Here is a 13,677-nt window from a genome sequence, read left to right on the forward strand (position 1 = left end):
CGCAAACCAACCCCAAAACAACCAATTATAAAATGGACAGAAAACATGAAAATGACCACTCACCAGAGAAGACATTCAGATGGCCAAGCAGCATATGAAGAAATGCTGAAGATCAATAGCTTTCGGAATTATTAAGTACTGTGAGTCTGAACTGACTCACAGCTGACCCTCTAGTGTGTTTTCAAAGGCAGTAAACTGCCTGGGAGGAGACTGCCCATTTTCCTCCCACAGAGCAGCTGGTGGATTTGTACCCTATGCCTTCAGATTATCAGCACAACTTCTTACCACTAAGCCACCTGCACTTCTCTAAAAGAAAGTTCCTCTCTCTAAAACAAACACACTTTATGGAATCTTGAAAGAGTATGAAGTCACAGCATGTATGTGCTCCCTCAGTACTAAACACACTACTAATTACACCCTTAGCTCCAGGTAGTATAAAACATGTGGTTTAAATCTATCAAGCACTGGTTGAATTCATTCACACCCCCATAAATTACCACAACAATGCATCTCTATTCTGTATATACCTGACTAAATCTTTCAAGGAAGACACTCTCAACAAAACTTGGGAGCAGAAGGGCCAGGCCTGACCCTGTACCTCAGGGATTCAAGGCTGTATCTTCCACAATTTTTTCACTCAAAGCATTGAACTGCCAGGGTCTAATCTCTTCCCTTCACCTCAACACAGGAATCACATTCCTGCCAGCTGGACATCACCTTAGGACCTAATGCCAGGCCCAGTCTTTCCAGAGCATCCTTTCTGTGTGGGAACATGTAGTCTAAATCTAAATTCCCTTCTTCTCTCACTTCATCCAGGTCTGGTCACAGGAGGAGCCACAATACCTTCCCTAAATCCCGGCAGTTTCCTTTCAACATCACAAAAGCTACTTCTGAAAAATAATGTTCATCTACCTGGAAATAGTCATTGTGATCACTGTTTATCTTCTTAAAACACCTTTTTACAATGCTGGTTGTGTTTTCTGAGTGACACTTCCTCCAGTGAGACCCCCCCCCCCACAAAGACCATGCACCAGAGATCCTGGAAGACCTCTGACCCCGTATGTGTGATGACGCTGAAGGCAATTCCTGATGACCACACAGAATCATTTTCTGTGCTGTATTTTTGATTTCTCCTTTACTCCACCAAAAAGGAGAGCACAAAATAGCAAACAGATGAAAACAATCAAAATGCCTATCAATGGATAAATGGGTAGAGAAATCATGGTATTCACACAAATGTAGTAACAATGCAAACACTGAAAATCAAGGAAGAATTTGTGAAACACTACGTAACATGGATAAATTCAGACAGAGGATGTTATGCTGAATGAGATAAGTCAGTCACAAAAGATCACACACTGCATAAGATCACTATTAATAAAAGCTAAAGAAAAGTTTAGACGTAGAGAGAATCCACGTTTGGTTACCAGGGAGCGGAAGACAAGGGTGTAGAAAATGGATTAATAGGTGGTGGTGGTTGTTAGGTGCCTTCAAGATCTGAGCCCTGTCCCATCCTGCACCATCTTCAGCATCTCTGATACACCTGAGCCCATTGCTGCAGTCACCAAGTCAATCCATCTCTTTGGAGGTGTACCTGTCTTTTGTGGTAGTTATGAATACTGATGAAGGCAAAGGCAATAACAAACAATATGGAGTGGGCAACCATGGGGTCACAGAGTTTTATTTTAAAAAAATCTATGGAATGAAGGGATGATCAGACATTGTGTGTAATGCAACTGATGTTATGGAACAAAATGTACATAAACGATTAACAGAAAAAATATGCTTGGTAAACTTTCCCTTAAATCATAATTTAAAAATCCTTTATCAGAGTATTGAATATACCATGGACTACTAGGAGAACAAAAAAGTTCATCTTAGAAAGGTTTAGACCAAGCTGTTCCTTGGAGGCAAAGATTCTGCGGCTTCATCTGACATACTCTGGGCATACTGCAAGATAGGACCAGTCCTTGGAGAGGGATGTCATGCTTGGGAGGGTGGACGGACAGCAGTACAGAAGACCCTCAATGAGATGGATTAATTCAGGGTACGTGTGTTGGAGACAATAAGATTGGCACAGGATAGAGCAGGGTTTAGGGCTGTTGTACAAAGGGTCACTATGAGTCGCAAGTGACTCAACAGCACGTAACAACATATCAGTAACAGTGAACAATGCAGTAAAATGTAAAAGAAAAAAATTCATTTGTCATCTAGTTAGAACCAGCTGGCAGGTGACCTTGGGCAGGTTGTCAGGAGTAACCTTTGGGTTACTGTGCCAAAGCAGCTGCAGCCCTGGGCTCTAACACAGCAACACCTGGGAGGATCAAGTTTGACTTGATGACAAGCCAGTGTTTCATTCCGTTGTACACAGTCTTTATGATGGAATTGACCTGATTGCACCTGACAGTATCCCAACAAATGGGAGTTCCTTGGAAGGACAAATGGTTAATTACTTAGCTGCTACTGAATGGCTGGAGGTTTGTATCTGACTACTACAGTTGCCCTCAAAGAAAAGTCTGGCATCTACTTCTGAAAATCAACAGAGCCTGGTTCTCTCACAGCAAGGAGACAGCCATAAGCTGGAACCAAGTTGATGGGACAGAAAGGTTGATTATATACAACATGACAAACTGGACTAATAACTTAAATTGTTAGAAAATCTGAATGGCAAGACGTAAAAGCTCCAATTTTTAAAGGGAAAAAGAATAAAAACAGTTTGAGATTAATAACATGTAGTAGTAAAAGGTATAAGAACAGCAACCAAAAAACTGAGAGACTGTGGTAGTTAAAGGATCTACTGCATACTTGAAAGTGGTGATGTCCCCAAAAAACCCCAGAGACATGCAGACATTTGAAAACCCAAACAAAAGAAATAAGTCTAATGATTTAAGTCAACAAAGCAGACAAGACAGAGTCCTAAAAAGCACTCAATTCACTCAAAAGGAGGCAGGAAAAGAGGCTAAACACAGTAAATTTATACCAAAATATAATAATTATCTTGTTACATGCTAATTAAAGTGAAAATTTTAGACTGCGAAAAAAGCAGTAATATTTACATGTTGCCTACAATAGTCTCATAGATCAAAGCATCAGATCTGAAATTTTTTTTCCCATATAAAATACACAAGTGACGAATAAGCACAGGAAAACACTCAGTATCCTTTGCCATCCAGGAAAAGCAAATCAATACTCTAGGATGATAATAAAAAAGGACAGACAAGTTGGGATGTAGAGGAACCACAACATTTATATGCTGATGGTGGGAACATAGAAGGGTACTGGCAATTCCTCATAAAGTTTATGAACACGACCTGACCAAGGGAGCTCTGGTGGCCTAATGGTAAGAAGCTGCACTGCAATGCCAAAGGAACGTGGTTTGAATCTACCAGCTACTCCACAGGAGAAGGACAGGCCATCTCCTGTAAGGTTAACTGCCTCTGAAAACCTGCTGAAGGGTTAGCTATGAATCGGTTTCAATTTGATGGCACACAACAACAACAACCTGACCCTACTATTCCTATCCTAGATAGAGATAGAATATACAGGAAGAACAAAAGAGTAACATTGAAGATATAAACATTTTATGATTATGAAGGATGAGAGAAGAAGGGAGATAGGGGAAAAATCAGTAAACAGATAATAGACATATTAAGATGGGTGAAGAGAAGGGCAATATTCAATAAAAAGATGACATATCACTAAAGCATAGTATCACTAAAGAAAGACAAGACACAGGTGCACAAGAAATGGAGTCTAGAAAGGCAAACACTGTCATATACACAATTTGGAATTAGCCATCAGAGCTCACTATCAGTCATCATCATCATCTACAAGTGTATATCTAGGCATACTGTGAGAAAAACATATATGTACATGTGAAAGAGACTAAACCCATGATCATACATCAGTTTGTAGATGATTTTGTTCCACTCATGGTAATATATGCATACAGCAGAGTCAAGGGCAAGCAAGTTAGGTGAATTTTTTAAGCACAAACTAAACACCTTGAGGAAGTGAGCTGCTGGTCCTAGGATCTCAGGAGACATCAAGGTCAACTGGCTGAACACAGTCTACAAAGCTAGTATTCTCCATGCTACTTTAACCTTAAACGCTTGTGAACAACAATCTAAGTTGCGAACATTGGTCTCTCCTTGTCTGCAATAAAAAAAAAGAGAAAGGAAAAAGCAATGATGCATGGAAACAATTAGTTCAGAGGCCACGTGGACCACACAAATGGCAAGTTCTACGACCCTGATAACAAGAGAGCAAGGACCTGGCAGCCAGCATGGATGCTCTAAAAGCGGAAAGGGATGTCAGCAGAAAGTCTCGGGAAGAGAGGGTGGGACAAAACTCAGAAGCAGAGAAAGGGCCTGGCTAACTCATCTGTTAACAGGCTTACTCACCTTATTCACCTGCTGAACTTTAAACAGAACTCACCCCTTTGGTTCAAGTTTCAGCCAAACAACACTGGACCTATAGGAGTCCATTAACAACAGAGAGGCAACAACTCCTCAGAACAATCAATCATTCAAGATCAAAAGGGCAGCAGTTGCCCAGGGATAAAGCTCAAAAGGCAGGAAGGAGTAGGACAGGAGGGTTAATGGAAACAAGAATCACAGGGACCTACTGGGAAGAGTGTGGTTACATTGTGTGTATTGTAATTAATGTCTTAAAATGTATGTGAATGCTTGGAAGAAAACCCAGTGTCTGTGGTAACGTCCACTCAAGTCACAATAATAAAAAAATAAATATGCCGATGTGGCATAGCAGGTTTCTTGTTCAAAATGGCTTTCCTAGGCCATTGCCTTGAACTTTCCTGACATCGCTGGGTGGGAACATGCACACAGGGTGTATGAAGCACCAATGGTCAGTCATGTCATCCTGAAAAGCTGAAACTGAGCAAGAGGTAGAAGATGGGAATTTGGAGGAGGCAGAGAAAGCAGTGTGAAGTGAAGCCTTCAAGATCAGAGATGTCTGAGCCAGTCAGACTGAACTCCAGATAATAGCAGCAGCAGCCGCCAGAGCTGAAAACAGAGAATGACGTGAGACAGAGGTGTCCTGGGACTGCTATGCCTATGGCCAAGCTTGCTGGCAGGTTTGTGGGGGCAGCGGAGACACTGTAATTGGTGGGAATAAGAAAGCTTTGTCACACTGAGTTTAAGACTAGCGGCGTACACATTTGAGAAGCTGTCCTGCCTGAAGAACTATATCCTGTCAAAAACCTGAATTGTAACCTGTGAACTTCCCCAATAAAAGTCAGTGTGGTTCTGTGTGGCCACTGCAATTGATCAGTGAACCCAGTCATGGAACAGGGAGAGCCCTGGGAGGGATGGCTGGTGCTAGAACTGGTAGAAGTAAGTTCAGGGGATGGGGGCTTGGGGGGAGGGAATGGATGTCTGACCTCATAGAAACTGGTTTTGTGCTACTGATGTTCTTTTTTTTTTATCATTTTCTCTCTCTCTCTCATGTGTGTACCGTCAAATTGGATCTGACTGTACAGAAGGCGATTGTTCCTCCTTCTTCAGCAGAGCATCTGGTGGATTTGAACCGCGCACCTCTGGGATTGCAGTGCAGTTTCCTATCACTAGGCCACCAGAGCTCGCCAACTACTGATGTTCTTAAAGAAGACTGTTTCCCCTTGTGCACTCAGTGGAGGTCAGACATAGCTGTTCTCATTAACACCAACATTTACTTCACAAGAGAAAAGCTGTACTAATAAATTTTCTTGACAATGAGCAAAATACATGAACAGGCATTTAAAAGAAGGGAACTCAATAAAAATGAAACGGTTTTGCCTCACTCACTAATAATCAGAGAAAAACAAAATGAAAAGAAAATTTTATCTTATATTCAACCTATTGGCAAATATTCAGAAAAATCTGACCACACTTAGCACAGAATAGAAGGCATGTAGTGAGCTCCTTACATTCACTGTGGGTGTGTGCATAAATTGATAAACATTTAAAAATCTCATCTGCTATTATCCTAAAAAGTCTTACATCACTATATCCTGTGACCAAAAATTCCAGCTCCTAATTATAAACAAGAACATCAAGAGACAAAACCAAAAATGTCAGCAGTAGCTCTGCTCAGACTGAAATAGCCCACATGCCCACTGACAGGCGAGTGGGCCAATCCAAAATGAGGAAATCCCATAACTGAGTAATGTTTCGAAGTTTTTTCTAATTTCCATCTAACTGATTAGAATTCTTGGTGACTCATGTGTACCAGAGGATAGCTGTGCTCCTAAAGGGTTGGATTTTTTTAGATGTTGTGGCTGTTCATAGAGACCCTATGAACCTTGCCCTATCCTATGCCATCTTCACCCTCTCTGATATAGCTGAACCAGCTGCTAACAGACACTGCATCAGTCCATTGTGTTAAGGGTCTTCCCCTCCTTCACTGACCCTCTACCTCTCCAAGCAGGAAGTCTGTTTTTAAGAACTGGCCCTCGTATCAACATGCCCAAAGCATGAGACCAAGTATCACCATCCTTGCCTCTAAGGAGCACCCTGGTGGCAAGTTCTCCAAGCCCTATCTGTTTGCTCTTTTGGCAGTCCACAGGACAGCAAGGCTTTATTTCCTAAGATGACTCCACATGGACCGTAACTTCCAGGCTTTGGGTTAGCAGTTGAGTATGGTAACTATTTGCACCACCCAGAGCTCACCCTTGATAACAAGTCCAAAGACAACTAAAACCAAACGTGCTATACGCAAGTGCACATGAAACGAGTTGGTGCACACTCATGAGAAAGGGAAGTGGGAAAGGAATCTGAATGGATAACCCAAAATGAAAAGGAAGAGAATGAAAAATACAAAATTCAATATGCTGCCTTTGGGAAAGACAACAAGGTGAATGAGGAACAAAGGGTGGTGCCCATTTATTAATACTATTTCATGTGTTGGACGTGTATAGGAGGTTAACAATATTAATTGCAAACAGAGAAGTAAGTTAAATGAGTTCAAGGAAGCCACTGCATGGACAACAAGGGGAACCACTGTTCAGTCCAGGATTACCATCTATCACCAGCTTTGTGGAGGAGATTCCCCAGATCCTTACATTGTAGAAAACAGGGCTCCTTATAGCATTCCCAGTGCCTAAGCTGAGCCTGTCTCCATCAGTCACCCATCCACCTGGCGTGCCAGGCCCTGTGCTCCCTGACAAGTCAAGTGGCTCAGAAGCGCACAAAGATGCCTGGATGAGGGCATGTAGTACTTAGAACATGGGGACAAAGAGAAAAGTTCAAAGTGACAAAAGCTGATCTGTGGATTTAAGGTTGCATTTAAAATCAGTGGAGGAAAAGACATTATTTAGCAAATGATGTTGGTTTATCAGTTCTAAAGTTGGATGCACATTTATTATATGTTCTGCAAGCCTCTGAGTTGATTTTTAAGACTTCTGTCTACATACTGTTTCTCTGCAGTCAGCTGTCCAAGCCAGCTGGGATTAGCTTGTGAGGCATGAAGACATCTACTGGGCTGAGGAAAGGGCTATGGGGAGAACTTGACATTTCCTAATAAAAGAGGTGGATATTACAGGTACTGGCTTCCTTGGGTCTTCCTGACTCTTTGCACGTGGGCACAATAATCACCTTGTTGAATCTGGGCCACCGTCTAACTCCAATTTGTTTTAGAGAAGAGAATTGAAAAAAAAAAGAAAGACAACAAGATCCCACCCAATTCCTACACAAGGCTTCTTTATCTGGGTTGTCATTTACTTGCAGCTGAAAGCACAAGCCGAGGATACAGGGGCCAGCAGCAGATGAGCCATCTTAGGCTGTTTTTTCTGCCTTTGTGGGAGGATAAAAGCAGGTGGGACCACCTTTATGAGTGACCTGGCAGGGGAGCCATAGCCCAGAACACACTCAGGAGAAGATCCTCCCTCTGGAGAAAGCACCCTGCTTAGTCAGGAAGAATAAACAGGAAGATGGGAGAGAGGGGAAGATACTATAGGCATTAGCTGACTGACAGCTCGCCTGTGCACTTCTTCTCCTCCGCGCCTCTGTGTCCCTGGGCCCCGAGCCTCAAACTGAGACAGAAAACTACCATGGTGCACCATGTTCTAATCTTTTCACCTGCTGGAGATGTGGTGTCCTAGGCAAGCAGTTCCACTCTTAAAAAGAAAATCTGAGCTGGCAACAAGTTGGGTCCTGAATTAGAATGATGATGTGACAGCCAGGCATGCCCAGATGAGCACAGGAACACTTTAAAAAATAAGGACCACAGGGAACAAATGAAAGCGTGTACCTAGGAAACACAATGATTCCAACTCAGAGTCCCTGTAAAACCGAGCAGAACTTCTGCACAGTTTCCAGGCTCTGATCTTGAAGCACGCAGACAGCCACTTCCCTTGCCGGGTGACTGGTGGCTTTGAACCATCAACCTTTCAGTTAGCAGCTGCGAGCTTAACCATTGCATTACCATGGCTCCTGAACCCAGAAAAGGCAAATAATTCAAGGAATAAAAGCCAACTTTAAGAAGTGTTCTGGTTAGTATCTGGAAGAGATAAACAAGAAGGAATTATAAACTTTCCTTTTAGTACCAGACAAACTACAATGAAGAAGGAAGGAAAGGTGGACAACAGAAAACCTCAAAGGGCTAAGTCCCAGTGCCAAGTGACTGGGCCACGTGCAAGATGGTAGAGAGCCAGAGAGGGATGGCCTGTCTCAGGTACGTTTACTGACGAGGAAGAGGATGAGCGGAGAGTCTAAAAAACCTCAAGGGCCTAGAGGGACTAAAGCAGGAACCAGAGCCCATCATGAACCGCTTAGAAGATGTAGGGTGGGTACACCCAGACACATCTTAGAAATGTAGGCTTTTAGGCCTAAACTCACCAGCAAGAACTCAGTTTTGTGACTAGGGAACCCAAAAAAACTTGCCCCGTGAACTGCATCAAGGCAAAGATGCCTGAAGAAGTTGGCATTGGCATAAAAAATGCTCAGGTAACACTGCCTTAAGTTTTAGTCTATTTCTACACCTAATTTAAAAAACACCATGTCCAGCATCTGATTAAGGACAAACTGACACATAAAGGGATAGTACAATGTGAATGAGAACCAGCAGACACCTTCCCAAGTCATGAAAACAGAACTGTAGAACTCCTGATACGAGACCTAATCCACGCAAAATTCTGAAATGAAAGGTTGGTGTTTATTCTGGTAGAGAAAGACTAGACTGAAAATCTGGAACAGAATTCAACCTATGAAAGAAAAGACATAACAGATTTTAAAAACAAGGGGACATCAATGAAACATCCAAATACCTAGGAGGGAATACCAAAAGTGCTTACGAAGCCTCGAAAGTCAGATATGCATCAGATATTTAGATGTTCAAAGTCTGTGGATAAACCTTCACCCAAACTACAATAAAAGTTTTTTTTAAAAAAGTATATGAAATATTATCTTTAAGCGTTCAGGGGGAAACTGTTTTGAACCTACATTACCCAATCAAATGAAAATACACTGTCATAAAACAAAAAAGGAATAAAGGACTAGTGATAGAATTTTTTAAAACGGGAGGTTTCTTCTATGAAGGTGACCAAACCCCACAAGGACAGACCCTTTCTTACTTGATGTTTTTCCTCCTCAGGTTCTCCCATTTCAGGGGCTTTGCACTGTCTGGTTATTCCTTCTCCAAATACCTGCTGGCACCTCCCTCACGTTTTTTTGTCTTTGTTAAGTCAGTTTGTGAGGCTTCTCTTGACCTCTGCTTATACAGCTCCCAAAACAAGGTCCACACGGCCCTGCCCCCTCAATGTTCCTCACAGCACTCGGCTCACCCAGTCCACCCATCAGCTCGCTCACCCTTTCAGTCCGCAGACAACGACTAATGAGTCCACCTCCCTCACTGAGGACCACCCTATGTTACCAGTATCTGCTCAAAAAGCCAGTGAAGCCATGGTGCTAACTCTTGGATCCACATCTTAGCCCGCCTTTGCCAGGCTGTACCCTCCCTTCCCCCCTCACTGGCATCCATGCAGCTGTGCAAGCCAGAAAACTTTGGGGTGACTATGTGCCCCTTTTCCTTTGTTCCTTATTTACTCCACATCCAACCACTAAGTCCTGCAGGGTTTTGCCTCCTAAAAACCGATTTCTTGTTTTCATGACCAGCACACTAATCCGAACTACCTTCAGCTACTGATAAGATGGTTGTAAAACTTGTCCTGATTGGTTTCCTATTTCAGAGCACATCACCCGGTGGAAATTCCTCCGGTGGTTCCGAGTGCCTAGACTAAAGCCCCAACTCCTCACAAGGATGCCGTGACCAGGCGCCTGCCCACTTCTTTGGTCGCTATGCTGCAGTCAGAGCAGCCTCAAGCAGGCCAAGCCTCTCTGCGCTTGCTGTTCCCCCCACTAGACGTTCTGTGCCTGGGTCTCTGCAGCACTGGCTCATTCTCACCGTAAACAACCTCTTATGAGTTCTACTCTGACCACTCTTTCCCTCTCCTTCACTCCTGGCTTATATCTCACTTATTGCTTCTTAACACCAAAGTCTCCAAGTATCTGGTTGACCTAATCTGTTTATTTGCTCAGACTTGCCTTTCTATCAGACTGTAAGCTGCACGAACAGGGGAGAAGGCTCCTTTATGATCCCAACTAAATCTACAGCCCCTGTAAAGGGCAAGCCTTCCTCAGCACATAGACTGGATGCTTCCAAGCTCCTCATTCCAGTGGCCCACTCCAGCTCTTGCCCTACTCAATCTGGGACCCAGGAATGTGCTAAAGAAATCTGGTGGGGACGAGTATCAAAGCACGCTGGCTCATTTTATCAATCTCCACCTTCCGTTTTCAAGTAAGAGTTCTTGTGGCAAGAATGAAACAAGCACCTACCACTACTGTTGACTCCCACTGGCTTCCAGTGGAGCAGTGAACCGGACCCAGTAAGTCCTTGCATATTTCTCGGAGTCGGTATTCAAACCCTAATTACAGAAAAAAAACAAAAAACAAAACAAAACAGAAAACAGGAATACATTACAAAAAGAAACCAAAAAAATCAAGAATATGCTATGTTTGCTGTGCACATCAAAACAGAATGAACAAACGCTTATTTTATTGCCTACTGGGGCAGAAATCCTTTTGCGTCTCTCAGTTTGGGGCATGGAGACCTATAATCACCGATCCACTTTCACCCACTCCCTGTGCCGGGCCATGAGCCGATGCTGCCTTCTGTGTACTGAGCTCACAGGAAAAGCAAGACACGGCTCGTTCTGTGATAAACCCCTCAGACTGAGGGGGAAACGTGGGGAAATACTGAAGGAGGGGAAGCTCTGGTCTGACTGGTTTCAGAGAAGACATCTTGGCAGCTGACGTGAAGAGGAAACCGGAAGGGTCAAAAGGTGAAAGATGGTGTGGACTAAGCACAGGAGAGGGAAGCAGCAGGCACAGACCTGTCACCTCGAGGGCCGCGGGAACAGACAAGTGGAGCAGACTCTAGACAAGTCACACTTAGGGGCAGCTGATGTCCAAGAGAAGGGATGAGATCCCTCACAAACAACAGTGGAATTAAGAGTGGTGAAAGTGGACTTGGGAATTCTGCACACAGATGAGGTCTTCCCTGACTCTTCTTCACAGGCTTGGGCAGACAAATGACTGTGAGAGCAAAGATGGGGTACAGTAAAGGAAGCAGGGCACGGTGACTCCCACAGATGGAGGGTGGGGCCCAGAGGAGGCAAAAACTTCATGCAGAACATCATAATAAGTCCTGATCAGCACTAGGGATACTGCACACCGGAAAGGAATGAAAGAAGGAGTCTCCCAAGGAACTGGGGGTTCGAGACCCAAGATATGACTAGAGAACCCCAGGAAAGTCAGTATTAGTGTGAGGGTTTAGAAGAGTTGAATATTCTGAAAAAGCAGCAATCTATTGGCCAAAAAAAAACATCTATTGGCCAAAGAAGAAACATCAGATTCACTGCTGGAGTTTTTTTTAGTATGGGAAGGACTTGAAGTTTATCAAGTGATTTTTGTGACTATATTACACACATGGACTTAATCTAAGGCAAGCATGTCATGTTGACTCTAAACTACATTTATTTGGGTTTGTCATATTGTTCTCTTTCTATATTAAATGAAAGGGGGAGGATGGATGATTATGAAAGAAAAATGAAGGCCAGGAGGAGAAAAAAAGGTGCTCAGTAGTCTGGCTGACAGAAGAGAGCCTGGAGGGGACTGTGAAATGACCCAGAGAGAAGGGGGGGCGGTCCCCAGGCCTTGGCCCCTGCACGGAAAGCTTAGGTGGAGGCAGAGGCTAGCAAAGCACTCTAGATCAGCAATGGGCTGACAGGCTGATGGAGCCACTTCAAGGAGTGTAGCCACTGTTCCCAACACATCTTTCTTCCTACTGACAAACAGGGGATATGAAAGGGATGCTGGACATGAGTAGCCTGGGTGATCTCTGAGAGCCCAGGCATGGAAACTGGGGCTAGAGAGTCGGGGAGGAGTTGAACAGCAGGTAGGCCCTGGTAGGCCAGGAGGGACTGAAAGAAGGTACAGAAACGCAGGCCTCCTGGAAGCTGCCAGAAAACACCCGCCCGTGGGTGACAGGACTGCCAAGACCATGATGAAGCGCAGGAGTTAAACCTCTCATCTCTGCACGTCTGGGGAAAACCTTCCCGTGCATGCCTCTGGCCTTGGCCCTCTGAGGCCAGTGAAGGAGCATCCTCAGAACTTCTCCACTCAGGACCTTAGAGCCTGTGAGGGGCTGGACACCAGCTGAACTTTCCCAAACAAGGTTCAGACTGGAAGACAGGTTGGAGGGACCCACCTGACTAAGCAGGGAACAGGTGGCTAAGCCTCTGGAGATGACTATCGGGAGGGGACCATAAAGACAGAGGGGACAGAGAGCTCAGCCCACTGCACCTGTTTCCTGAACCATGGGCCTTAGAAAGAGTCATGGAGAGACAGATCAAGCCAAGTCGGGAAAGAGCCTCACCTTCATTCACCAGGTACCGTGCATAGATGAGGAGCCAATGGCGGTACTCGTGGCTGGACTGCAGGCTGAGGGCTGCGGCAACCTGGTTCTCTAGGTAGGCCAAGGTGGTCTCCTGCTGTACCATGTGAGGCATGGAGAAGAGTCGAGCGGCTTGTCTTCCCGAACTGCAGAGATCGGCAGAGTAGGTAGGGTGGGGCAATAGGCAGAGCCTGGGGGAAGGACGCTGCCACCATGTGTGCCAGGCCCCCAGAAGGAGCTGGCAGGGACTGCCTAGGTCTTTGTGGAAGCTCACCAGCCTGTAAACTGGCAGTGCCTCCACACTGACCGGTCTGCTCTCTGTCCCAGTCCCAGGCTTCCTGCACGCTCTGGCATTCCAGAAACATTCCACCCAGATTACCCAAGACCAGCTGCAACCTAACAAGTGGGGCCTGTGTGGTAAGGTCACAGCTCAGCTCCTGCCAAGTCACTAACTGCCATGAGTCCCTTTGGCTCGAGCTCCTGCCCTCCTCTGCTTGCTATCTGGGGGTCCTGAGATGGCTTAACCCCTCAACCTAAAAAATTATTTTCCACTGAGTAACCATGGTCATGACTTATAAAAGGGTGTTTCTTTGACACTTTGACCTGCCTGGGACAGGGCTGGTATCTAAGCACCTCTAAGATACTAAAGGGTGTTGGCTCGTAACCCTCGGTCCTCTGGCCTGCCCAGTTCCACATGCTTATGGGAGCGGGGGACAGGTAATGACACCA

The 13,677-nt window shown here is 44.7% G+C and overlaps 1 protein-coding gene across 2 annotated transcripts in view; it reads right to left on the bottom strand.

The window, feature by feature from the left end:
* LOC102866348 (protein HIRA-like) overlaps window positions 1–13,677 on the bottom strand; it is an 87,689-nt gene that overhangs the window by 7,427 nt on the left and 66,585 nt on the right. For both annotated transcript variants that reach the window (XM_006890442.1, XM_006890443.1), the window contains 2 exons: window positions 12,931–13,094; window positions 10,830–10,918 (listed from right to left, as the gene is read on the bottom strand). In XM_006890442.1, coding sequence (XP_006890504.1) covers window positions 10,830–10,918; window positions 12,931–13,094 — 253 coding nt within the window. The remainder of the gene's footprint in view (window positions 1–10,829; window positions 10,919–12,930; window positions 13,095–13,677) is intronic.

Source organism: Elephantulus edwardii, unplaced genomic scaffold, assembly GCF_000299155.1.
Source record: "Elephantulus edwardii isolate Elephantulus edwardi_28Jun2011 unplaced genomic scaffold, EleEdw1.0 scaffold00089, whole genome shotgun sequence".
Taxonomy (NCBI): domain Eukaryota; kingdom Metazoa; phylum Chordata; class Mammalia; order Macroscelidea; family Macroscelididae; genus Elephantulus; species Elephantulus edwardii.